The following is a 26,743-nucleotide window of genomic DNA, read 5'->3' as shown; positions in this document are numbered from 1 at the left end:
GGCAGTTGAGATACTCACAGGGTTCTGATCCAACGGTGGCATTGACACTGCTGATGGAGGCGACTTGTTGCTCGGTTTCTTTATCTAGGGCAGCCCGGGTCGCCTTTTGTCTCTGAACAGAGAGTTTTATTAAACTGATCTCACGAAGAGGGCGGTAGCTTCGTCTGCCTTTGATATTCCTAGTAAACAGAAGACATTGGAATATTTATAAACAAAATAATGAAACTACTAAGAAAACGTAATCAATCCCTGTGAATTTCTGAAATTTAGTATAGCTTATGAGGGCACCGGCATCTGTCAGCTCACCATTCCTAATAAATAGTCTGTTAACACAACCTCCACTCTGTCCCATATGCTTCACTCAGGAGCAAAAATGGTAAATAATTTTTTTTTTTCAGAACGCTCGCTTATAGCAAAACTTCCCGGAATCCACTTCTGTTTCTCGAATGTGCAAGAGGTACCTATACTTGTACTACATAGTGACATTATCACTGTGGGAATAAATTAGAAGAATGGATTGTGACACGTAGGATTATGGAGAATGATGCAACCGTGCGTTTCAAGTATTTATAAATAAAATAAACTTTACTTGAAACTGTCAATGTAACTAGTGCTTCTGTCACTCTCCTTCTGCCACGAAGAGTGGGATCCGTTGAGACTGGAGTCATCTCCGCTGTCTCCGACTGGCGACTGGTCTCGGCTGGACGAAGCCACATCATCGTCCACGATGATATCTGTCTCTTGCGTAGCATTGTTACCCGAGTAATTAGCCACAGTGGAGTATTGTTCAGATATCCGCGAGCTGCGTCTGTACGGGGAGATCTTTATGCGGGACTTGGAGTAGTTTGTATCCGTTTTTGACGAGACTGATTCGCTAGCGAGAGCTGATCCGTTTTTTGAATCATCTGTAATGAGAAATAAAAAATAAGATATAGTCAAAAATTTATTAACATATTTTGAAAATTGAAAGATAAAAAATTGGAAACATACTTCCTTCATCTTTGTCAGCGTCGGATTCCTTTTGTTTCTTCAATATGGATCCGTTCTCCGGAACTGGTGATTCCCTTCGCGGAGAAGCACAGTACATGTCCTTTATCTTCAGCACTTTCTCTCTCAGCTGTAATCAAGGGCATAAATCAATTAATTAACTTTTGATAACTCGAACATAGATTCATGAATAAGTAATCAAACCAGGAAATACGATGGCGGATAGAACAGAATCTGTAAACCTGCATCTAAAGACATGTGTCTAAATACTCAAAATAATATGTTTGTTACACATGGCCCCCACATCCTAAAGCGGGCCCCCAGGCTAGGATCTTTGGCGGGGCCCCCTACCTATTGCTAAGGATAAAGGCAGTGTGACGCTCCACAGTAGCTTTTTCCAAATGATGTACGCGGTAAAATTAATGTGTATATTTTTAGTGTTTTTTTGTTAATATATCCATTTGAAATATGGAATTGTCGAGTATACACAAATAAAAATTATATCGTACAAACACATAATTTTAAATAATAACATTATTGAAGGAAAATAGCAGGCGACTTTTTTTTACTATTAGAGAGGATTTGTGATGTGTATTTATATCACTTTATCTGGTCGACTCGCCACGCCGGGCCATTCCTGAGCCCAGGCTCTCAGGCTAGAGCCCTGTCAGCCCCTCCTTTGTGGGGGGCATGGTGTCACTTCAATATTATGTTGTCGATCGTTGGATTTTGAAAATTGATAAAGAAATCTTCAGCATTCACATATAAAATTAATGAATTCATCAATCTGACAGGAAATGCTGACAAATGATAATTAGTACTAATGGTGGTTGTCGGAGTACATAATGTCAATATTATCATTTCAATAAACTGTAACTGACTTGAAACAATATTTACAATTTATGTTATATTTTATTTATTTTTGCCACAGAATTGATTTTATAATAATTATGAATACTTTTTTTAAGTTCTGGGGTTGACATAGTCAAAATTCAATGTCACAGAGATGGGGCCACATATAGGGGGAGGGGGGCATCCTCTTGCAAGGAACTTAGGAATCTAATATAATTATTATGATATATATTATACACCTCTGTTATCTGATGACAAAAGAGGTGTATATTTTCAAAAATCGATCCACAATTCCATTTTGAATCATATTGTATTCAAATTAGAACAATATTTTTAATAGCAAATAAACCCTTTATTGCAATATATAATATGTATAAGTAAAATAAGATTGGTTATAGGTATATTATCCGCAATTTATTTGTGGTATTTTAATTAATTGATTTCTGTATGTCAGAGTTTTTGAAATTATTTTTTGATTTTGATGGGTTATAGAAATTATAGATCATTAAAATATATTGTGTGAAAATATTACACAGAATATGTGCATACTTCTTGCTAAATTTTGACCTTAATATGTGAACTTATCGGTTCATACAGAGGTAGATAGAAGAAAATACATCTGCATCAATGGTTTGATCGAAGCGTAGTCACTGTTCAGAGCCGCAATACATAAGATGGAGTTTAATCCTTTCCACGCGGACGGCACACCTGTTTGTACCATAATTATTTGGCCATTCGATATAATTAGCATGTTATTTAAATGTGGCAATTAAATGCTCCGAGGTCAACAAGTTAAAACAACGATAGTCATTCGTCCTATAATTAATCTTTCAATCAAATGAATATAATCAACAATCAAACAAAGCAAATATATTCACCGGCATGGCCTGATCAGGCAGCGGAGTGTTTCTGGACGGTGGCCTATCAACAGGAGATTCAACTGCCAGAGCATCCTGCTTTGAATGGGATAACTGCGGAGTCTCGGGTGTCGGAATCTTCTTTGCCTGAAATAATAATTTGATGCAGGTTTAATATGATGGCTTCTCAAATTACCAATAAAACATAAAATGAAAGAAAATGATAAGTATTAAAATATATTTTTTGCAAATTCCTGTTACAATAATATTTATACCACAGAGCCAATATGTCATATGTGCGATTTTGCAAAATTAATTTTTTTAGTTAAATACAGATTTTGTACATAAAGTATTTTTCAGAGTCAATTCATCATTTGAGTCTATTCATAACAGAAACCTAAAACCAAAGAGCCATAACTGTAGTAGACAAGTGATTTGTCCCCTGTCATAAATAGGCGATACTACAATAAGTTGGTAAACGCACAATTCTATCAATGAGAATTTTGTACGATGAGGAAAGAAAAAATATAAGTTCACCTGAGAACGTCGAGTGACGCTTCGATTAACTGGCGAGAAATTTGGAGACGACGAATCAAAGTTACATTCCGTGTCAGAAGTTTCATCATAGTTCAACTCGGGGAAGAGCTCGTCGTTGTCCTGCTCCGTCACGATGACGAGGCCCTCTTCTTCGATGACTTCCGGGCTGGCTTCGGTCGCGGGGGTTTCAGTCGGCACAGAATTCGTCTCCCCCGCAGCTGCCGGCACTGCGTTCAGAGCAACATCTGTCACCCCATTCTGGACTGGGATTTTATCTTTAGGAACTGGAGATTGGCTATGGTTTCCGTTCTTTTCACGTTCAGGTTTGCTGGTTTCTTTACCGTTGACGGCTGTGGACGCATTTTTAGGTTTGTTCTCAACAACTGGCGGTGTCTCCACAGCCTCCTATAAAACCAAAAATATTTTTATAAAATAATTGCGTGAAGTATGTGAAAACTTAAAGATGCGGCCATCAAATGTACAATACCTATATTATGGTTTCCTAAATCTTAAATGTGTTTTTTCCTCCAGTATTTTCATGCATTCTTTTTTGAGTGCAACCAGAGTTTTTAAATCATTGTCATTTTTTACTATTAGCCGGCTCCCACATCTAAACTCGTCTCATCTGAAACATGTCGAATATGTCGATGTTATATGATCGTTAATCACAAAACACACATTGCCAAATGGAGCTCCGCACATTGGTGGAATGTGACATTTTAGTTTGAAAAAAAAATCTAATGTTGCATGCGATTCACGCTGGGAGTCTAAGTTGCCAGTGTTGTGGTCACGCATGCAGGCTACGAGTCAGTCATTTCTATACAGACGTCAAGTTCGCTGGTCATAGTATATTTTGACGTTTCGAGAGGTTACGCGTGACTGTCACTAGGCACCTATGTATGCTGTTAAATATGAAACATCGGTGCGACGTTCCTAGAAGGTTTGATTTATGGCTGTGCCGCAGACGATGTCGAGTTTAGATGTGCGAGCCGGCTCACAATAGCAATTAAACGTGTGATAAAAATTACTATAGATTAACGCCCGATGTCTATGCTCCCCGCCAAACGTTACTGCCAATAAATAAAAACTTCATAAAAACTATTCTATTAACACAGAATAATATTTTATATTTATATGTAGGAAGCATTATGTAAAAAATATTTGTTTGTAACCAGTGAGCTAGGCATAAAATGAATCATTCTTTAACCCCTGTCGAATCTAATGTGTGTCTACCAAGTAAAATATTTCAAAGGTTCCACGAATAGAAAAAGGTTTAGGTATTAATGTTAGGTATATTAAAGAATTTTGTACCTTTGGAGTGGGAGTGTGTCCATTTTTTGGCAGTTCAGCAGTAATGACAACCCTCACTTCAGAAGACAGCTGTTTTTCCATGTCAGTCGATTTCCCGGCTTTCTTTCTTGGTGAATCTTTGTGTGCCACATCCATTCTGAGCTGCAACAAATAAAGATAATTTTGAGTTACGTGGATATTAAGATCATAGACAATGAGGTCTTACAAAGTGAATTATAAAAAAAATTATGCTACAAAATTTTGTGTCTATTTCATATTTTTTTAGGTTTAAAAAAAATCTCTCCAAGTTAAATGATATTATGTTGTATGGAATCCATTTACTGTCGATGATCGTAATTTAAATAATAGTGAAGAGCAGAAACATTTTTAGGCAATTAAGCAATAATGACAACCCTCACTTCAGAAGACAGCTGTTTTTCCATGTCAGTCGATTTCCCGGCTTTCTTTCTTGGTGAGTCTTTGTGTGCCACTTCCATTCTGAGCTGCAACAAATAAAGATAATTTTGATTTACGTGGTTATAAAGATCATAGACAATGAGGTCTTACAAAGTGAATTATAAAAAAAATTATACTACAAAATTTTGTCTATTTCATATTTTTTTTTAGGTTTAAAAAAATCTCTCCAAGTTAAATGATATTATGTTTTATGGAATCCTTTTACTGTCGATGATCGTAATTTAAATAATACTGAAGAGCAGAAACTTCGCACAAATCTAGTTACTTATGTTGAATGTGATATGAGATGGTCATGTCCTAGAGATGAATATCATTTTACATTGGAGCCACGTGAGAAACAATTTGTGATTATCAAATTACAAAGTCAGTTGAGTATAACCACAGAAAACTAACAACAAAAGCTGGGCTAAGCTACTATAAAAACTTTATTGCAACTGTCAATTCTAAGGTGTATTTTTCATGACAACGTGCCAAGGAATCATGAAAAATGTTTACAGTTTCTGTACTACAATACATATTATTATGGAGTAATTATATTGACTGATGATTAAAATTTGGCAAGGTATTATTTTAGCAGTGTCTAGGACCTAGAGGCAAGGGATGGCGACCCTTTTTGAGAAGTGGGTTCAATTTTGTTCATTATTTTTTTTAGTAATAGTTCGTGGGTCACTAACGGCTCGTCTTACGTGAGCGAAGTCGGCGAAGTGATGAGCGGCGCACGCAACTCAAACGTATAACCATATAAACGTACAACCAAAAAAAGACTTTACGAACATTTTCACACGGTTATAAGTTTGAGTTGGCGTGCCGCTCAACGCTTCGCGCGAATTCGCCCACGTAAAACGCCCCGCTAGTCACATATTTCAAAATATATCCATAAAAGAAAATAGCGCCTTTTTTATTAGAGAAAATTTATTTGTACCCCTCGGAATACTAAATAAATAATAATAGTATTTGTCGATATAGGAATAATGTACTTATCATTTAAGTTCCAAACTTCATTTACCGATTGTTTAGAATCGTTGTCGAATAAAATAAATAAACGCAAATTTATCATTAAAGTCGCTTTACTAAACTTGGTTACTATCCACTTGGATACCAATTGATTAATTTAAGAATGTTCATTTAATCTAAGGAATGCGGTCCTGAATTTTGATAAAATTGTTTATTGTATTGTATTTTTATTTTTTAAATTTCTTATTAAAGTACTTGATTACAAACATATGTAGATGAGAAACTTTAATAATAAAAAAATAATAATAATGTTGAATTATTAAAGGACAACCTGATGTACCATACACAGGTGCAGTGATATGATAGCAAATCAGCTAGCCAATGTCCACATAGAAATATTTTTTTATAAATTCGACATTTATGTTTTTAATATTTTTGATTGTCTGTTCTCTCTTTTATGATATAAAAAGTAAGTTTATAAAAATCAATGGGTGGGTCATTTAAAAAGCCTGCGTGGGTCAGTGTCTGACCCGCGGGTCATAGGTTCGCAATCCCTGACCTAGGCGATGATAGCCCCTAGAATAAGAGGAAAGGTTGTACTTCTCCGTTTTTTCAGTTCATGTAAAGTGAAATTTGTATATTTATTGTAATATTTTTGTAAAAAAAGTTAAGGCTCCGTGAGGTTTATGAAGGGACCTCAATATGACCGCCCATCTTATCCAGGGGTGGCTGAGTATGGCCATGGACCTATGAATAGTCTGTAGTGTCAGTAAGAAAACACAATTATGATATACATCGAAAAACTTTATGCTCTTTCCATGAAGTTTGTAATAAATGAGTTAGGTTTTATTTACCGAGTAGTAATTACTGCATAATTTTTAAATAAAAAAAAATGCTGTGTATTCACCTGAAATTTCTTGTGTGTAGTTTTAATATAGATTAATAAAACACCTGAGCACACATGATATTATAAAAATTACATCATGAGACCATTTTGTCACCATGAATTATTTTGTCTGGATACTTAAATTCATTCCAAACATAAGCTACTCAGAAGTCTGAAGTTTCCCATAAAGTAGCAACACAATACAATTAAGAATATAAAAGTTATGTAGTTGATATGATAAAAGATTTTCCATTCAAATTTATTAATAAAAACTTTATTAATTTATTGTGGTTTCCAGATATTTAATAAAGATTATTATTTTTTAGGATGGATATTTTCGGAAAACAAAACTATGTTTTGTTGCAATTAAATGCTGACAAAGTCACAATATAAATTTACGCAATCGATGATTACATTGTTTTCGTGCCATTTGTGACATCACTGCATGGACAAATCAATGGGTTCAGGAAAAATTCACTGATCCTAATTTATATTTTAATTCCAGGATTTACCATATCTTTTTTTACTTCTGGGTGACTGCATTAAGAATGTAAAAAAAGAAAAAATCACTGGCAACTCATTCGATAGGTTGTAAATTGGAACTATTCAAAATTATAAAGGAAACACTTCAATCCATGTTATTAAACGTAATTTCAGTTATTTGTGGTGAGACAAAGTAGTCAATATACAACTATTGTTTGTGATGTCATAATGATGATAAATTTTATTCAATATCGCAGAGTTTTTTTAATAAGCTTGAGAATCTGCCCGAAATTTCTGGGCCAAAAAATGTTGGTAATAAAAAAACCCACAATAATGTAGGTATAACCGAATAAGAGGGAGTAAATCAATAAACAGTGATATAAATGGTTGGTTTTGAAACTAAATTTTTGTTAACTTTCATTAGTTAACAATCGATAGTTCTAAAATCAAAATATATGTGTTTGTTTTAAGCTGAGTATGTAGGTATAGCAGAATTCTACAAATCTCTAAATTCTAAAAATCAGTGATTCTACCACGTAAACGCCAGATGAATAATATAAAATGACGATACACGGATACAAGGTTGTTATACACACACCTATAAAAACACAACATATTTAGCAAATGCGTACGAAATAGCTGCAAATTGTTTGCTGGTAAAATGTTTGAATGATAAAAAAATATTATTTGCGTACCATTTTCATGCGCCGATAATGCCGGTCGATGACTAAAAAACATTGATGCTGCAGAGAATGCATTGTAACGAAATCGAAAACGAAAGAAAATACGCGTGGTTTTATTATTTAATTAATTTCAATATGTAGTTAAATTATAATATTGGTATGATAAAAGGATGTAAGCATGCAAAATTATTGTCTATGAATGTACTTTAAATGAATTCATGCACAACGAAGAATTTATTTAGGTATGGAACAAGAACGAATCTAAAATATTGTTCACGCGATGTCAACGTTTTTCCAGCGATGTCGCTTTTTCCACACGAAGCTGAATACAATTAATTGAAGCCGTTATAGTAGGCAAATAGAAAATGAAATCGAATGTTTCGTAGAGTAATGCACCTATAACACAGTCACAGAGAACGGTGAATGACTGGAGTAATTAATCGCCGAGAGACATTACAACTGAATGTGAAAATGCACCGTGGAATAATAAATGTACGATTCAACTCTCCCGCCATTTGTGCAAATAGTAAATTTATTGTTTGTACACCGTTTCGTGCTCGGATCACACGATCGATTATCAAATAAAATATTTTGCAATTTAATTAAAAGGCGACCATTTGGTACACTCACGATAATTCAAAAGGATTATGTGAGAAGATGTCGGTAATCCGGTGCATTGCGAGGCAAATCCTCAATGGAATGTTTGAAATGGGAGAAGTGTTGTTGACATATTTTCTCGATCATAGATTTCGATTAACAAACATTTCAATATTTAAAAATACATAATATAATGTTGCCGAAATGAACACAACATTAAATAAAGTAATATGTTTATCACAAAGAAAAAAACGTTAACATTTTCACTATATTGTAAATTGAAATTTTGGATCTGAGTTGTGGAGAAAAATAAGACTCTTCCGATACTTTTCTTGTAGAATCCGTGCAATATTTGAATGGTTCCAGTATGTTGTACAATAAAAGGGTTCCGTGGGTGAAATTAATTTGGAAACGCTAATGATATAAAATATAAATGGATGGAAATAAACTGATAATATTTTTCCTGCTGAATAAATTTACAATGCGACACCTACTTATACAATAACAGAGGAATTTGAAATACCAAATATGTATCGGTTTTTCATAAACATTATTCATTCAAAAAATAAAGAATATTATATAGGTGCTTTCAATATCTAGATCTAAGCCAGTTTCGGTCTGCTTCGGAAACTAAACCTATCCTAAACGGACAACACAATGCAGCCCGGTCGTAATTGACGTGTCCATACAATGCTGCCGTGGTTGAGAAAACCTCCATAGAGCTATATAGGCCATAGAGAATTGCCTAACGAGAACAGGTACCTAAATCGAACTACCAAATTATATATGAAAAGTTTTCCCTTTAATTCTCCCTAGTTATGTAATCTTAATTTAAGCTAATCTCGGCGAAGATCGCTGAGAGATAACATATCCATTTGGTACGTCGTGGGTCACTCACGGGTTAGTATCCCAGTGGGTCTATTCTATACTTATCGACCGCTAAAGTGATAAGGTGATACATATTATCAAACTTAGGATAGGTTTGTATCAAAGTATTAGCACTTATTGTAACAATTACAATAAGTTGTTTGTAATTGTTGCAATACGTGATATATTTTAACAGCAGCAAGAGAGGTTCTCGGAAAACATAATAAACAAAAGACTACTATCGGCGATTTTGTATTATAATGGTTACAAAAAGTTAGCCGTCGAAACAGTCAAAACTGTCGATCTCGCTCTAAAAGTTGGTACAGCCAAGAGAGGTGCTGTTAAAACATGGCACTTATTGTAACAATTATTACAACTAACTTATTGTAAAAATTATAATACTTCACATATAAATATGAAAAACTACCCTCGATAGCCGCCGATAGCAGTCTTGTGTATAGAATAGATTCGCTGAAGTGGTAAAGACCACGTCAGATTGTAGTCAATGTAAATAAAATTAACCTAATCTATAACTAAAAAAGTCGTCTGATTAATTCAATACAACCAACGATTGTAGCCTGGTGACATTTTCACTTTTAGCTGTCACGTGAGGTTATATAACAACAACGTGCCATAATATTTTTTCAGGGTCGAACATTTTAGCATAAAAACTAGTGAAATCAAAACAGTCTAGTAATATCGTATGAGGAAATAATTCAATACACCTACCTAATACAATGAATATAGCTAATAATTGTATGCGATAAATTAACCTTCGACGAGTTGAGCCTAAAAAATATATCCGCATATGTACCTACCTACTCCTCAAAACTTACTTCTACATTTCACATCATTATCATTTTGAAGACAATAACGCCATAATATGTACTAATGCAGTGATGCCCAACTACTTTATTAGTAGGGTCATGCTATTACATTCTCCAACACATTATGTGTCGCTAGAGTACATCGCAATTCCCTGTTTGCTCTTGTCAACTTTAGTCTTGTCGATGGTGCTCAACGTTTCGATGTCATCGAACGTAGGCACTTCGTATTTGAAAAGGAAAGGGGGTAGAAAATATTGTTATGAAAATATTATAAACCGAGTGGTATAAAACACCCCTTAGTGCCGTAAATAACTATGCGAAGTCTTCGATGGGTACATCTACTTCATAATTATATGATTATAAGATCAATTTTGAACAGATGAAGTTTTCTGTGAAAACAAAATATTCTTTGTTTCCAGTCTTTTGAAAAATGTTTCCAATGTCAACGCAAGTATACATATTGTACAAGCTTCATAAAATTCAATCACCGTTTCGAAGGAGTGGTTCCGGCAAGCTCCGCTATAATCACTGATCCATACCCCGTGGATATCAATTCAATATTATTGTGAGTATTGTAATATGCGATATTCAGCTATAGCCATGCAAATCAGTTAGTCAAGATTAATCCTTTTATAATAATACATATTATTGTATATGTCTCACGTGGGAATACAAAAATTAATTATCGATTAATAGTCACGTAAAATGATACACCCATGGTGGCCGCGCGGCTTAAGCGTGGACTATCACGCCGTGGGTCTCAAGTTCGAATCCTGGGTCTGGCAAGTACACATATTGTTTTTCGATTTGTGTGTGAGTCAGGGTATGGACCCAATAGGTTGAGCAAGTGGCTGACACCCAGTTCTCGTAAAAAAACACAAAAAATCTGTTAATACAAATCTCTACTCTGTGGAGGCCCATATGATCCTATTAGGATCGGATATGGTCGAAAAAAAAATGATTACCTACGTCTGAAATAATTGATATAACTAAATGATACGTCATTCCATACAATAGTCAAAAAAATGGGTAAGTACTAATTATTTCCAGAAAAGGTTATAAACATCTGACAAAAATCTGTAAGTATTGACCTTTTTGCATTGTAGGTAGATTTCAGTTTTTAAGAACATACCCATGTTTATAAGAGTTCTCGTTAAAAATATAATTATTTGAACATACATAATTTTAAAACATCAAAAAATATGACACCCAACGGGACCTGCACCTGTAACAGGTGGATTCGCGCCAGTATGCTTTTCCAATTATGTATGTTCAATATATAGAATGTTACATTATTAAATCTTGAGTCTAATTCGTTGAATAAAAAAAAAGTTTACTAAATTTAATTAAGTAGGTACCTAAGAAAGTTTTCTTTTATTTTTCATAACATTGACGTATCAAAATTAACGCACTTTGGAAATTGACCTCTATTACAACGCAGTAGACTTCATTGTTTCGTTACTTTCATCTATAATTATCTGTTTATTACAAAAGAATATAAATAAATATGGAATGATCCTGGCAGACTAAAATTTGTGTAGTAATTTTATTTTTCACACACTTCGTCCATACAGAAAGTCAATTTACTTTTGTTTCCACTTTAAAGCGATGTGTTTGGCCAGATTTACTTGTGTATCTACATTGTTTGTGCTGTAGTTACAAAATTATTACATAGGTTAAATCAGTATGAACAAAATACACAATATGTAGAATTATAAATAGCATCTTTGGACAGCTGTACATAAAAAAACTTTAAATTAAAATTACCACGTAGAGCTATAATCATTAATCATTTAAAATACAAAATAAATAGGCACATACTCAATCACTGATGGCAAACACAATTAATATAAAGGCAAATATTTTTATTACCAGTTCAAGTTTAAACCAACTGACTTACTTGCCCACTGAAAAATTGTAGACATTGTCAAACGCACGCCGGAAAACCGCGCACACATACCTGACTCGCAACGAAACTTGAAAATTCTACTATCTATCTCGGTTTGAAAGTTCAATAACCTCGTCTGAGTTGATTTACGAGGTATCTGCATATAATATTCTTCACATCATCTGTAAAACCTACTTTCTCTTAAAATTCCATTCTATAAATTGATATATTTAATGAAAGTTATTAATTTCTCATCGCCTAATCGGGTACAGATGCAAATATTAATTAACCACGCGGCTATAATATGGAAAAAAAACACTGACGAACTTCTCTCAGCGGCAAAGACCATCTCTATAATATTGTCATCTTCAGCCTGACTTGGTCCAGAGTTGGATTTTAATTATAATGTAATAATTATATACTACGAACGGATTACTTGAACATACCGAAGTACCTACTCGAATATGTGTTGAATGTAAAGTGGGCCTAATCGACTTGTAATGATTTGAAAAAAGCGTCCATCTATAAAATACAGGTGCGGCAACCGTACTTCCTATCCAGACGCATGGTCAATCCACGCAAAGGTAAAAGTGATTAGGGATAGGTCTAACTTTAACATAACCATGTCAGTAGTTTATTAATTCAATCTTTAAATGATCAGATCGTACCCATTCGATATTCCATTTTCCTTTATGTATTTGTTTAATGATCGTACCCGATCGATAGCCATTTTCCTCCATGTAGTTGTTTAATGTTTTATTTTTGCAAACGCGTTAAGGAAAACAAATACAAAAGATGACTGATATTTCAACAACATAATATATTGCCCATAGGGGGCGGATTTGTGGCTTGAGGCTCGGGAAATTTTCTAGTCAATCAGCCCAATATTAAATTACGCAACTAACCTAGTACACAACATTGAATAAAGAAGAAAACAAAGTAGTTATTGACATGAGAATTAATAATTCTTATTGTCGAATATTGACCGGCTCAGAGGGCGATAAAAAAGTAACAAACACGAAAAGGCAGCAGGAATTAATTCTACGGTTTGAAACTTTTGTAATAATATCAGTATTTGGAATATATGCATGCGTTGCTCGCGATTTTAAATATACATACAAATTATTTATGAAAAAAAAATGTATTCGGGACTCGACCTACCAGGATTTCTTTCGGTGTCCCGTCGGGCTAATCCGTCCCTGTATATATAATAATATATATAATGCATTATACAAATTAATGTACCTAAGTAGGTATTCATAATTTTATATTTGAATAAGGTGCAGTAGGTAGATACTTAATGATTTAATATGCAAGAACTTCTTGTCAAACGAATTCCAAGGAATGCAATGTAGACTTTTTAAACCGGGCAGCAGACTGTAAACGTGTTTTGTCAGTACTGCTAGTAACTACACGCACCAAGTCAAACGTGAATGGCTGTTCATGGTTGCATGACAATAATATTATTTTAACCGTGCCCCTGCCCTTCTGATTATCAATGTGTATCAAGTTATAGTTACGGATTTTTCACATACATGCATCTAATCTACATGTCATGTAAAATAAACGTCATGGTTAAGTGGGCAAATTACTCAAATGTTATACTAGTTTTACTGGGCATCAGTGATGCCAACCGTACTATAATTATAGTACAATACTATGATTTTGATTTCGCGAAAAATGTAAAATACTATAATTTTACGCCAAATATACGAACATACTATAATTTTAAAGAATGCAAGACGAAAGATGTTCCTGTACTATATTATATATTTCAGAAATACTATAATTTTTACGCCTTTGTACTATAATCGGCATAGAAAAATATGGCAACACTGCTGGGCATGAACATATAACTGGTATATGGTATAATAATATTATGTTTGTTCACCAAAAAACCTCAAGCCAAATAATTCACTTAGGTTACATTTTTTGGTAAATTTAATATGTAGGTATTTATGTCATAACTATGTATTGTGTCAAATCTATACTGATGCGCTGAGCGAAGAATTAACCCTCATCTGTGCGATGGCATACAAAATGCATTTCGAAATGGTGTTCCCCATGGATGTACCCTCTCCTCAGACTTCGTCTCTTCAATCTAGAAATATGACTATCAAATAATTATGAGGAGAACACGTGAGAATTGGGAAAACGGTGAAAGATGCTCGCCAATCTGTGAGATGCGGACGAGTGTTCGGAAAAATAAGCAGAAGATACGGCCACCTTGACGGTTAAATCCAATATTTTAATGTTCACAGTCTACTGAAAGACAAACGGAGAAAAACAATGGAAAATACGAAACTGAAACGAATTCGAAAGAGCAAAAACATTACGAAAGCGACTAAAATTCGTCTAGAAAAATATCTTCGACAACAAAAGCAATGCGCATTTGATGCGAGAGTCGAATGCTGTGAGCCTCGTCATTCGTGGCAGGCAGAAGGGACAGACGAGTCCAACGTCAGTGAGCTTGGCACTCAGGACAAACTCCCTTCGGCTTGTCTACGTAGGAACAAAGCTTCAGATGGACAAAACAAATCAAGAGTGGCACGGGTTTTCCACTGACTGAGGATCTGCGTATCATTAAATTTAATGCTAAGAGGGGTGGAGCTGAGCTGACGGCCAAACCATCCTCATTGATCTTAGTCAAGAGGCACCAACGAATAAGATCATTATATCATAATGAGACAAATTGTGTGACGGATAAAATTATTTTTTTACTCTAGTCTCATTATAAGGTTTTTTTTTTAAACATTTGTATCCAATGGATTCTAGTTTGTCGAATGGTGTATTTACACATATTTTACTATGTATAATCAAAATAGCTAACTAACAACATATCGTAATGCGGTTAATCTATGTTCAGAACGTGAAATAAAACCGCAAACTGTTCAGATTAGTGACGATATTAACATACCTAACACATTTACATCAGGTGATGTTTCAGGGCTTAAATCCTGATTGAATTTAATAAATACAACTCTGAAATAATTGCGTATATTATTGTTAGAAATCACGTAAGTAGGTAATTACAAAGTTGTTTTTAGTAAAATATCTATGCATAGGGCCATTAGATTTTAAGACTAATCCGCCGTCTTCCATCAGTAATGATCGTAATTTAAGGCATGAAAATTCACGAAAAGTCGCTACATGAAGCTGAATTAATATATATTATTTTATCCCAGGAAATTACACACTACGTTCACAAAAAAACTCGTTTTATTGCTTGCATAGGAAATAGCCGCACCGAAATAATGAACGTAAAAATCTTGTAGGCACTTAGATTAATAAATCATAATCATCAGTATTCACCTCGTGACGAGCGGACACGAACGAGAATATTTCAAGCCTTTGAGCACGTGTTCCAAAACACAATCAAAGTATTAATAAAAAAAATATGTTGTCGTGTTGTGAATAACAAGAAAATACGGCACCCCCACCCCCACCCCCGTACACTGTGGATATCTCTTGCGTCACAAAGTGGTGTACACACAGAGAAAAGTTGTAACTTTCGTAAAATGGGTATTAGGTATAATTAATTTAATGTACAATAAATTGTTTTAATGTCTCGTTATGGTAACAACAGCTTCATTTGAATTAAATTTTTCGAGTCGAGCCGAGTTATCATTTTTATGACGTTGTCAACTTGTGTGTGTACAGTTATTAATTACCAACCTTAACTTTGACAGGGGCATTATACAATTTGACTTTGTAGCGGTTTCGGCAACTATAATTACTAATAATTACGCGAAATATGCCAAAATACTATACATACTTAATTATTTTGAAAAATTCAAGAAGAAAAATGATAATGTACTATAGCTTTTCAGAGGTAGTATATTTTTTACACTTTTGTGCTATAATCAGTAAACGTAGACCATGGGGAAAAGTCATACACATACATATTATACATTAGATATATTATAGAACAAATTAAAATAATAAAAGTTAGTCAAAGAGGGAAAAGATTCAACACATTCGATCTGGACCCGCAGTGTATTGGATAAGCTTTTCTTTGTTCTTAATTAAACTTCTAACTTGATTAAACCTCTTTGGAATATGTACATACCTACATTATAAACACCTAGAATGGAAATAGGCATGTCGAAGCATACGACTCAGATACATCTAGGTAACATTAATTGACTTTCTATGTCGTCTCATTAATTAAGTTAACAATATGTAGGTAGGTAGGGGTTAAGAAAGCTCAGGTGTCAAAGTCACTAACTATTAATAGTTAGGAATGTTGTATACAGCATATTGAGTAGGTACTTAACTATTACTTTGTAGATAGGTACCTACCAAATCAAATTTATTTATACCTAATCAGATACGATTGAAATTTTAAACATAAATTAAAATTGCTGAAAGAAAAAATGAAACGATTCAAGGGATAAATAACGTTGTATTAGTAAAATGAATAGGTATGTATATTGGATTACAATGTACACAAACCATATCGTAGTGGTAAGTATATAAAAAATATCATTATTAGTTAGGTTCCTAGTTATATCACTAAGCTAATAAGTATGCATAAGCTACTATCTAAATCTCATAAAGATACAACACGTTAAAAATGTCCTAATTATTAATTCATGCAAACAAAACTGCGTAGTAATAATCCCAATCAGTATTCAAACAAACCTCACAATGCGAGTGACATGAAAAAATGATAAACCTCAAATTTGTAAAAAGAAAATCACATGACACTTTCACTATATAATAATATATCACAGTTCAAAAACAAATATTGTCAGTTTATATTTCACAATTCGTGATGATTACTCAACAAAAAATAATTTTATTATTGTTTGTATGAAGCTAATTATTTTCGCGGTGTTTTTAAATGACGGCTGCGAATGCAAACACACATTTGATTTTGTATGCCTTCACCCAACGACTGGCGACTGCAACACAAGCAACAAAGTGAAGTCGATTAATTCGAGTCGTACACTGCCTACCGCTGGTCATACTACTCTGCTAGCAGTGATAGTACGGTATCTTTCTTGCTAGTAAGTATGTACTTATTCTGGCCAACATTGCCTCTGACTCTTCGAATTCCTTCGCCGCTATCAGCAATAAGCAAATTAGTCTATGTTTCACTGCAGTGATTCCAAATCTGAGTAACTTCAGCGACACTGCGAAGTGTGCAAAGCGACAATAAAAAACAACCAAAAATATGAAACATTATTTTATTAATATAATTTATAACCATTTTCAAAAAAGATAAAGTGCATGACACTAAGGTTGTCCGTAAAATAAGGTGTCCATTTTTTTTCACAAAGAAAAATACATTTAATTGCAATGAATTATACGTTGTTGGAAAGCCTTGACTTTCTACTATTTTTCTACATACTACACCCCGTTGCAATCGATGCATTGCACGCGGTGTAGCATTTTTTGTATACCCGTATCATAAAACTCTCCCGCCGCTGCATGCAGGTAGCGTACAACCTCTTCTTTCAATTCCTCGTCGGTCTTGAAATTTGTCCCCCCAGGTGTGACTTCAACACAGTAAACACTTGGTGTTATGTCCGGGCTGTAAGGGGGTATGTGACGTTATCCCATCCAACTTGGTTGATGAGGTCGGTTGTTGCACTTCAACTCGTTGCCGTTGGTGTCTTCGGTGAGCATTTTGGGGACCCACCTTGCACACACCTTGTGATGATGCAAATGTTATGTCAACAGTAGTCTTACTGACATCAGGGATCAATTTGCACAGCTCCCGAATCGTCACCCGTCGATCTTCAAGCATTACCCTCTCCACTTTTGCAATCGTTTCGTCCAAAACCGATGGCCGTCCGACACGCTGTTCATCATGGACGTCTGTACGTTTTTACCGGGAGGTCGCCACTACGCTCTACTGCGCAGATGCAGTAGGGCCCACACGCCGGCATGTAGCGTGTAAAGTTGACCGGCTTTCAACTTTTTTCGGTAGACTGTTTACAATCTGCTTATTAGCTTGTTCGATGATGACATTGGGCGACTTTACAGGCAGATTGTAAATTCGCCTACAAGCAGCTCGTAAAGTAGCTCAATGTCATTGACGCAGTTGACAGCTCGGAGTGGTGGGGATTTGTAGGCGGGGAACCAAGCTATACGCCAGTGTTGCCGGATCTTGCGTTAAAGCGTTCCTCGCGCCTCCAGCGTCTTGGAGACCTTATTTTACAGACAACCCTCGTATAAGAAAGAAAGAACCAACGCTATATAGGTACCTACAAAGAGTTAGAAGACTTTCGAATCATTCGGGGGTGGAACTGGGTGTTTTAATGTGCCAGCTTTTAAATTGTAAATGTCCCACTACTTTTTCAATTGAAAATATAATTAAATCCTATAAAAGCTCGATTAATTGCTGATTTAAGTAAAATTTGTTCAGCTGATATTACTGAAACTGTCTCGTAAACCAGTACTTAGTTCTGAACACAAAATTATTAGTTTTCGTCATACAAATTAGTAATTTTTTATTATTTTGGAACATTCAATGAAGCCGGATTACATACGGGCAGATACCCCTCTCGCGGACACCTTATTTCGCCTCTGGACGAAATTATAGCTACTATTTTGCACACTGGAACTCTAAAGCCGAGCATCACTCATTTACACAAGTTTATTCGCGTAGGGTGGAATTGGTTTTGATTAAAGATTTTATATTTCAATTCTGTTTTTTGTAACTACCCGTACATATTATGCATAATAAATTTATAGGACCGCAGTGCTCAATTGCAGTAATAGCTTATAATGAGTGATAATGCTACGTCGGTGGTTTGGGTCGCATACCAACAAATGACCGCACGATACGGTTTGATAAGAATGCGTTGTATGAATATGTAGGGAAAGTATCTGGCATACAATGTAAATAATACTACGCGTAAGTAGTATTATTTACATTAGCAACAATCACTGATACAAAATAAATAATTATTTACTTATAATAAGCATGTATACTTAAGTAGGTACCTATATATTTTCTATCTGTTCATTTATTAGGTGGACCACATTGCATCTAGCATTATTCCGTCACTCGCCAGTATTCTTACGTTTTTCCAGATCATGCCAATACCTGGTGTAAGCCTTATGGATGATATATTGTCGCTGTAGGATTGGTTTGTCGAATAGACCAAATGTCAAATGTTCAGGAGACAAAAAACAATTTCATTATCCTATATTTAAATACATGGAAGTATTTAAATTGTTGTTTTTACAGCATATGAATGCTGTATTCATTACAATGTAATTTAAAGAAAAGGATGGTTCTCCATTTAGATACAAAAAATCCTTCTGCATTAAAAGGTCGATTTCGACAAAAACGGATATTTGACAAACCAATCCTATAGCGACGATATGGTGGCCTTACAATGACGGAAATCTGATTTGCTCGAAGAAATGGGTAAAAACCCAACCTAGAACAAGGATATTGTCGATAGCTATGGATCTGCAGATCATGAGACAAGGCACATCGCATATATGAATCACTGGAGCACCGTTCAAATCGGTGTTTGAAAATACCAGTGTTGTACTCGGTTTGAAGCGAAAGCCTCCTGTTTGCATTCTGGCAGTAAACAAGCAACGAAACCTTGCGAAGCAGAAGCTTGCTGAGGACACTGAGCGTAGTATGATTATATCAGCAACAGGGAACTCAGAAATAATGGGAACTGAAATACATAACGGGTAAGGCGATAGCAGGTAACCGACTCGAGTAAGGAAGAATCCGGGTTAAGCTTACACACGTGTCAAGAATACGTTTTACGTCGAATACTGAAAACTGCTCTCGGTTTATGCATTTACGCTCATTTAATGTTGGTGTATTACACACACCATTGCACGTGCATAATGCGTGCTTCATTTTCGTAGGACACTCACACATTCAAAACCCTGCATCAATATGCGGCGAATTGAATATAGTCTATCGGTATTCTAGTTATTATCTGTTCTGTAATCAGCAACGATGGGATGAGAGACAGACACAGAAAAGAATTTCTGAGTTCCCTGGAGACAGACTATCTAGCTTCTCGTCACACACCAACATTAGACAAGATTCGACTACGTCCTATGGATGGCTGAAGAGAAAGATGTAAGAGATAATCGTAGCTTTATCTTTGCTGTCTGATATATTTATGAAAGGTGACATTTTATTTATTAGATATTTCTAATAAAGATTTTTCTGAGGCTGTAGGTACATAGTAAGTAGGTACCTAACTTAATATTGTATTAGTAGAACTAGGTGGATATACCTACATATTTTAGCGTACACCGTGTAACACTTAGGTACCTACGTAAGAAGTTATGTATTTCTAACATGTAGATAAAGCTATAGAGTGAGAAGGACGAGTATTTTAAAATCATTTAATATAACAAAAGTTACCTCATTAACAGTCATGAAAATAATATAAAATCCAATAACATTTTATTCAATAGAATCCCATTTATAAAGAAAGTTAGCATATTAAAATCTTTGACATTGTAGATGCGTTACGAGTATGTTCACATCGGTAAAATTTTCCCAATCAAATGTAGGTAGGTACTATAGGTAATATGCCTGAATTAAAAGCGACAACTATTTGACAGAACGCATTATACCTACTTCATTTTGAAAAACCACCTTGACCAAGCGGGATTCAAACTCACCTTTACTACTTTTTGGAAACTAATCTAATCACTAAGAAATGGTCACCAAATTTGTGATTTAAATCAAGGTACCTACCTACTAAGTACTAACACTTTTATTTTGTTAACTGTCAATTAATGGTGGAACTGCATTGTATTGTTTGATTTAATAAAACGCATTTTTTTGTAGTACTTATTCCACTTTTAATCAATAAATTTGGACCGGTTTCGTCCGCCTCTGAGGGACATTTTCAACTCAAATTGACAGTTGAAAATGTCCCTCTGAGGCGGACGAAACCGGTCCAAATTTATTGATTAAAAGTGGAATAAGTAATAGAAAAAATTGAGTTTTATTAAATCAAACAAGTACTAACACGATTTATAGCTGGCGTCAAAAGTAATCCAAAGTTAGTAGCCCAACCTTATTAATGTATAGTTATTTTTCTATGACTTTTATAGGTAATGTTTCTCAGTTTTTCAAATTTATGTATTTCAATAGATTAATGAAAATATAAATTAAAATCACCAAGACAGTTTGCGATGCACTTGCCTGAAGCCAGACGATCAATTTACTATTTTTATAAGCACACTCTCAACCTCGTGCACTCGCGACAGCTCTCCAAGAAAAAGTTTCATGTGAATTAAATCCACACACTGCTTACTTATAGTCAAACAAAAGTTATTAGTAAACAACTCACTACACCATTGTTATAAAATGAATGTTTTATTTTTCCCATGGCTGTTCTGTTTTGTCACTGTTCTGTTTTGTTAATTACACAATTTTACAGGAGTAAAAAAAAAGTTTTTAAATCAGTCTGACAAGAGTAAGTTTATAAGATATTTTGAAGAATTTTATATCAAAATAAGCGGAAGCATCCCAACCCACATACCACAAATAATTTCTTTAAAAAAAAATGAAGTTTGATTTTCTTGCATTTTAAGCAGATACCTATATCTTTTTGTCATATCAACTTTTTTCACATTAATTTGGTAAGATGCAGATATCTTTTAAACTTTACTTTGATATCAATAAAGTTGCAGTTCTAATATTTTGCCACATCAAATAATGTACAATTTGGAACATATTATGGAAGAAAACAAAAAAAGTTAAAAATCGAAGTTATAACCGTCTGCCATCACTTTGTAGGTACCGACCGACTTAATAAATTAATGTTATGTTTTAATTTTCAGAATACATATAGGTACCCAAGTACGGCATTATTTTAATTTCAATATTGGACACAGTCATCGCCATTAAATCTGTCGATTGACAGTTGGAAACCCGCAGTTAGATAAAATTCACAGTTGTTTAACTTTAAGCCAGAAATTTTTGGTGTCCGATTCCATCAAGTCAAAATTCGGAAGTTCGATTTCGATTCATTTTAAAAAAATAGGTAGGTAGGTACATAATTACATAGTTACAAAAGAAAGCTACCTAAGATAACCTCCACTCTTTGGTGACGCATATTATGCTTAGAATTACAGAGAAAATGACAATTTACACAGGTACATGCATATTATGATGCAACATCGCAATTGTAGTGTGTGAAACACTGATATTAGATACATGTGCCTCTAATAGGAGTGCCACATATAATCAGGAATATGCATTGTCAGTCACAGAAAAAAACGATTATACTAGCTCCCAAGGATCACGTTACTTGTGTCCGGAAACTTGTACGTATGCAGTTCGCCGTATCACACTTTACCGTGAAATGTCGTATCGGAAATATATGGCCGTATATTAAAGACCGTCCAACTTCTTTAGGTCGTATAGTACTGACATACATGTCTAAATAAAACACGGTTCTTGTCGGTTTACACTTTACGTCTTTATGGGAAGCCAGGAGCAAACAATTTTTGAAAATAGCCGATATACTGGGTTATTTGTTAGGTTAGGTGAGGTTTTCATTCTTGAATTTTGCCAAAATCACCCATGAAAATTGAATTCATGTTCATATTGAATCAAATCAAATTGGAGACCGTATAGTATACGGCCATCTCTTTCCGATAAGAAAGCTCACGGTGAACTATGCCACGGTGAAATGTGTTACGTACAATTCACATGTAACCCACGTTACTAACAAAAAAACCTATTGTATTAATTATTATGAAAACGATAATAATCTATTTACTTTATTTAGTTAGTGAAAAATAAATATATATGAATAATCGTATTATTGTCGATACGTAGTTTGAAAATATTGTTAGAAACTATTATTGGATAGTTATAATGTATAGGTATATTATCTCTAATAATTATTCCAATAGCTAAAGGTAAATACATATTTATGTTGGACCAGATTTTTGTCCCTAGCCAGTGCTTTCAGTAAGAATATCGTGAGCATTTCGAGATGAACTTATTTTAGGACTTGGCACATTATGCCCTTGGGTAAAAAATAAAATACCAAATGAGAAGTTAGTGGGTTATGTAAGAATCCATTTCTGAAAATAGTTACAAAACAGACAATGCCGTCTTAATGACTAGCGTGCTATGATCATAATATCATTATCATCAGTCCAGGAGAATCCAGTGTGGTCTGTGGCCACACGTACATAATCTTTCATTATTATCATCTTACATTAATTCATTGAAGTTAATCTACTATAGTTAGTTAAGAGCAAATAAATGTATATGAGTCGCTTAGAATCATAACTCACATATTCCAAAAATCAAGTTTTGAGATAATCGCTAAAAACCAACAGAGCACTATTTTTTGTAATTAGAAGAACAGTATTGAACTCCCTAGAATATTAATGAGTGAGAGAGTCGAATAACTTTTTTTTTTTTTTTTTTAAATATATATACCTAATACTCATAACGTTGCAGACATACAGCATACTATGAGAAATAGAGCTCCCCGATTGGTTAGGAAGGCGTTGGTGACAAAACTCTATTCTTTGAAATATACGACATATTACACCAACAATGAACTTTGTCAACGATTTTCACATGGTTTAAATTGACTTTTAATACTCAACTATTTTTCGGTATATAGATTAATTCATTTAGAATCACTTGGCATATTTAACTAAAAAACGACAAAATTGCAATATGTGAGTTATGATTCTAAGCGACTCATATGTACTTAATCTATAAAATAACGAAGACTCCACACTAGGCGATTATTTGAAGCCTACCTTCTTAAGAAAAATATTATTTAACTGCAAATTGACTTATTTATATAATCACTTCTATATTCTATAAAATAATTTATTTTGCCAAGGAGAGACGCCGTGTGGAGGAATGTATTACACAGATAACTTCAAAACAATCTGCAAAGTATTGAAAAAATATACCACAGCGCGCCATCTATCTTGACGTAAATAAAGGTAGGATTATGTTCCAAATAATTCTCAATTTTTTTCGTATGGACTTTACGTCACGCAGCCCCGCCCAGTCTATCGAATTGTATGAACTAAGGTAAGCTCCGATCGCAGAGCCTAAAACTAAATAATTAATAAATATAGACTGTTTTTAAAAATAAAAAAACTTTTATCTAACGATTTTTGATGTGTATGAATGTTTTGAAAAAATACGTAATTTAAACAGCTGATCGCTTAATTTTATGTCGTCAGTGAGTTTTTGAAGTTTAATTAAATTAGTGTGTCGTTGTCATTAGTGTGTACCTATTCATTAGTAGATAGTAATATCGTATTATCTTCTTATTTCTCGTACGTATACCTAATAAGTGTGTTCTTTTTATCAGATCTCCACAGCCTACCTCTTTCCAAGTCACCCTTTGCCACTGCCTAATATTAATTGGTAATAAGTAAATGAACCAAATATACCTATTAATTAAAAAGGTACCTACCTACCGGAATAAAATGAGACTTAAACCAATATGAGTAGAATGATGAAAATATTAACATTCGTAATCGTAGTTGACTAAATAAATACTACACTGTAAGCATCCGTCAAACTGTTTTGGGAGTATATATCCAATCATTTGGTTTCTTCCACGACCCGATTAAAATAAGCGACACCTTTATTTTTGCGTTGTCAGTTTATTTTTCAAATTTAGAATTTGCGTTTGTGTTTTCTCCCACATTACCCCTTTTAATAGGTCTTATCGTTGTCTCGCTCTCTCCTACGTGTGTACATATAGTTTCTCTCATGCATTACGTACAGATAGACATATAGATAAATCAAGACAAATATATAATTATTGGTTGGTAACTTTCGGCCTATGAATGGATAACACGACTAACATAATATGCGGCCCTTATGATATTAATTATTTCAATAATAATTTAATATGAATAAAACGATTAAAGAAAATCTACAATCTACATCGTGAAAATTTACGTCTACAGTTGGTACTTATTGATGAAGAGTTACTAAGTAAGTGCATTTTCCACAAGATTTATGGAATTCTATAAAAAAGCAGAGAAATGGTAATATTTTTTTAACCATTTTAATGTATAAATCAATGACATACCAAACCAACTATACAGATAGGAATTACATAGATACATTTGCGAACAAACATCTTCCGCCATGAGATTTAGAAAGAACAATTTTTCTCCTCAACTGCCTGATGAGCATCTGCATTTTTCGAGCGGAATTTGTACCTCAGATTTTCAAGTTGATATAAGTAGATTAGTGAGTTGGCTGATGGAAGGACACTGCTAACTTATTTTCTGTTAAACTGTGTAATACCCATAAGTTTGAAAAAGTTACCCGACTCGTGTTCTAAATTCATAAGTAGATATTTAAAGCTTAGTAGATACATTGTAGTAAGAATATAATAATATGTAGGTATCCAATACTTTATAGATGTTGAAGAATACCTTCTTGTATAAGATATAAAACCTAAAAGTTTATAAGTGATGGCAAAAAAGGACCAATAGGAGACATACAGACAGGCAGAACCAATCAAAACAATTTTTACCATTATATATTTTATAGACATACATTTTGTGCTCTGAATAGTTTTATTTACCTGGAATATATTATTGATTTTTATAGATATGTTATCTATCGGCTATAAATAATCTGAATTGCTTTAATGCAACATAATATTATTAGGTAGTACTTAAAGTAGGTACTATGATATTGTGTTCACCAATTACATATAATTAGTAAAGGTGAGAATAAAAGTAAATCACATTTGATGTCTCCGGAACATATGGATCAATACAGCGTGGGAAGAGTATTAACCGACTTTTATGAGGACAAGTTTCAAGACATCTACTCAACTCCTCGGACCCCATATCCAGAATGCCAAAGCATAATATATTAATTGAAAAAAGAAATTATAAGTTTGATCTGGCAAGCGACCCAACAATCGGGAGCTTCGACAATATTAGTAAATGTGTTATTAAATTGGTACATTTGAGGTAGGTACCTACTTATTCACAATATGAATAAATAATAAAAAAGACAGATAATTTTTCCAACATACATAAAAATTTCTTAATTAAATAAATCAATCTGAATAATGTGATTTTTAAGATTGTCTACCAGCAATAAATATGCAGCTTCTGGTGATGGCAGTGTTCTAATGCCCAAATGATAATAAGTCAATAACAATGGACGTGAATGCTTGTTTATGGCTACATATTATATTAATCAATATCCTCAGAAAATAAAAATTAGGCCAGCGTCCAGCAGTGGTTCCATAGATTGACCTGTTAATTGAAGTGAACTGAAGAGTTAGAACAATAGAGGTATTAAATTAAAAGAGGGGCAAGGATCGGCTTTCTCATACAGCTGAATGAAGCAGGCCAACAATAGCCGACAACTTACGAGAAATAGCAACGCGATAAAAAAAATCACGGTATCACAGAGGATTTACTTTGGTCATTATAGCGTACCCATATAATATAATGTTAACGTTCAAATTTTGCCACAAATTGATTACCAGCCCGCCTCACCATACTTTTTCACCATACTAGCCTGCTTCACCATACTTTCATATAACCTGCCGCCCCTAGGTTAGAACTATAGA

General features: G+C 34.1%; 1 protein-coding gene across 4 annotated transcripts in view; it reads right to left on the bottom strand.

Moving 5' to 3' along the window:
* The window catches only part of LOC147067381 (uncharacterized), a 34,314-nt gene that overhangs the window by 4,737 nt on the left and 2,834 nt on the right, over window positions 1-26,743 (bottom strand). Inside the window, exons 1-8 of one of the 4 annotated variants that reach the window (XM_085954378.1) lie at window positions 16,830-17,087; window positions 4,943-5,026; window positions 4,545-4,685; window positions 3,234-3,638; window positions 2,718-2,843; window positions 991-1,117; window positions 590-905; window positions 19-179 (exon numbers count right to left, since the gene is read on the bottom strand). In XM_085954378.1, the coding sequence (XP_085810504.1) occupies window positions 19-179; window positions 590-905; window positions 991-1,117; window positions 2,718-2,843; window positions 3,234-3,638; window positions 4,545-4,685; window positions 4,943-5,020 (1,354 nt within the window). In that variant the 5' untranslated portion in view covers window positions 5,021-5,026; window positions 16,830-17,087. Of the gene's footprint in view, window positions 1-18; window positions 180-589; window positions 906-990; window positions 1,118-2,717; window positions 2,844-3,233; window positions 3,639-4,544; window positions 4,686-4,942; window positions 5,027-8,018; window positions 8,474-16,829; window positions 17,088-26,743 lie in introns of those variants that run through there. The other 3 variants (XM_085954379.1, XM_085954376.1, XM_085954377.1) reach the window with 3 other exon arrangements.

Source organism: Rhyacophila brunnea, unplaced genomic scaffold (genome assembly GCF_057557595.1).
Source record: "Rhyacophila brunnea isolate RB1 unplaced genomic scaffold, BYU_Rbru_1.0 scaffold_4, whole genome shotgun sequence".
In the NCBI taxonomy this organism is placed as follows: domain Eukaryota; kingdom Metazoa; phylum Arthropoda; class Insecta; order Trichoptera; family Rhyacophilidae; genus Rhyacophila; species Rhyacophila brunnea.
The sequence above is the reverse complement of the archived record's forward strand: the minus strand, read 5'-3'. Positions and strand labels throughout refer to the sequence as shown.